This window comes from Triticum urartu, chromosome 4A, assembly GCF_056163025.1.
Source record: "Triticum urartu cultivar PI428250 chromosome 4A, HENAU_Tu73, whole genome shotgun sequence".
Classification (NCBI taxonomy): domain Eukaryota; kingdom Viridiplantae; phylum Streptophyta; class Magnoliopsida; order Poales; family Poaceae; genus Triticum; species Triticum urartu.
The window spans coordinates 17,669,058-17,670,624 of record NC_141876.1 but is presented as its reverse complement, the minus strand read 5'-3'; the positions used below and the strand labels follow the sequence as shown (position 1 = coordinate 17,670,624).

Here is a 1,567-nt window from a genome sequence, read left to right as displayed (position 1 = left end):
TTCCCAGCATAATCTTTGTTACAGTCGACAGATAAGTCAGGAATCATAAAAGTCGATCCTGGACAAATAACTGAGGACACATGACACATGAGACATTTCATAGGAAATCATCTCTACATGGCTTTACAACTTTTCTCTGGAGTACATACTATAGCAGTGACAGGACAGCTCTAGTGTTCTCTAGTGAAGAGCTAAACCCTAAATTTCGCTCCAGCTCCCATAAAGCGCTGCCGCCTCTGCGATGACGGCGTCGGCCGTCTTCTTGGCCGTCATCAGTTCCTGGCCTTGTCGAATCGCACCGTGCGAGTTCTTGGACATGGCGGAGAGCCGTGGACGCGTCGGCGGCGCCGGTACGGGCGCGTACTGGTCGCGGCGGCGGTGTGGCTTGTCGTAGCAGCACTGCTGGAACTGGAAGCGGCTGTATCCGGCGAGGTCCTGCGCGCTCTGCACGCGCCGCATCGGCCGTGGACCGGCGACGCGCGCGGCCGTGCACGGGTCGCTCTGCACGCGCCGCAGCGTCCCCGGGTGCAGCGGGGGACGCCCAGACGCCGCGGGCCGCTGGACGCCGGAGAAGAACACACGGAAGGTCGCCGACGGCCGAGTGGCCTGCAGGCGGTCGTACTCGTCGCGCAAGTGGGCGAGCTCCTCGTCGCAGGTGACGGACACGAGCACCTCCTCGTCGTCGGCGAGGCGGTACCGGAGCGCTGTCACGATCTTGTGGCCGCCGCTGGCCAGCATCTCCTCGAGCCTCGCGGCCAGCTCCCGGAAGGAGACCCCGCGCGGCACGGCGAGGACGCGGGTCTCGCCTCCGACGTACCGGACCGCGCCGTCCGGGCCGCAGGGCGCGAAGCAGCCGCCGTGGCTGCACATCATCCTCAAGCGCCGCTCGGCCGCCGCCGGGGAGCCAGTGCCGGACGCTCCTGGTGCTGCTGCCGCCGCCATCGGTTGGTCGGCGAGTCGGCGAGTCGTGTGGGTAATCGTTGAGATGAGAGGAGGTGTTCGGCGTGAGTCTCCAAATTTATGGACACGCTACGCCTACGCGTATTCGATGTATGTATGTATAGGCGGCGCGTGAGTACGGTTCCGACTCAGAAGTGACCATGCATGAGATGAGGATTCAGATTCACATGACGTCACGTACGTGCAACCTGGCAAAGCTTCCTTCCCGCCCTTTTGATGGGCTGTTAATTAGTCAACCGATCGAGCTCGGACTGGATTCCCAAGAAAACTTCGGCTCTGTAAGAGCATCTTCAGACGTGTTCCTAACAGGCCCATCTCAGACGTTTTTGCCACGCCGACGTCAAAAAATTAGTCCAGTCGCGCCCCACTAACCCATTTTTCGCTGGCTTGGACCGAAACTGGCGCCGGCGGACCTGAGGCGAACCCGGCGCGTTGTGAGTCGTCTGGAGGCACCGGCACAAGCGAAAAGGAGTGTGGGGCCGCTCTATCGGCGAGTCGAGAGCCTCTTCTCGCCATTTCTTCCCGCTTCCTCCCCACTTCCCTCTTATTCTCTCCCTTCCTCCCGTCAACCTCCCTCCCGCTCGCCTCCCAGCCGGCCGCCATGCTG

The 1,567-nt window shown here is 61.8% G+C and overlaps 1 protein-coding gene across 1 annotated transcript; it reads right to left on the bottom strand.

Annotated features, from left to right (window-relative positions):
* Window positions 1-1,010, bottom strand: LOC147974500 (uncharacterized). The gene has a single exon (XM_087519487.1). The coding sequence runs from the start codon at window positions 940-942 to the stop codon at window positions 199-201; it is 744 nt and encodes a 247-aa protein (XP_087375613.1). The 5' UTR covers window positions 943-1,010; the 3' UTR covers window positions 1-198.
* Window positions 1,011-1,567: the final 557 nt, after the last annotated feature.

Coding starts and splice junctions, on each gene's coding strand:
- LOC147974500 (XM_087519487.1), bottom strand. CDS start 942: ATGGCGGCGGCAGCAGCACCAGGAGCGTCCGGCACTGGCTCCCCGGCG.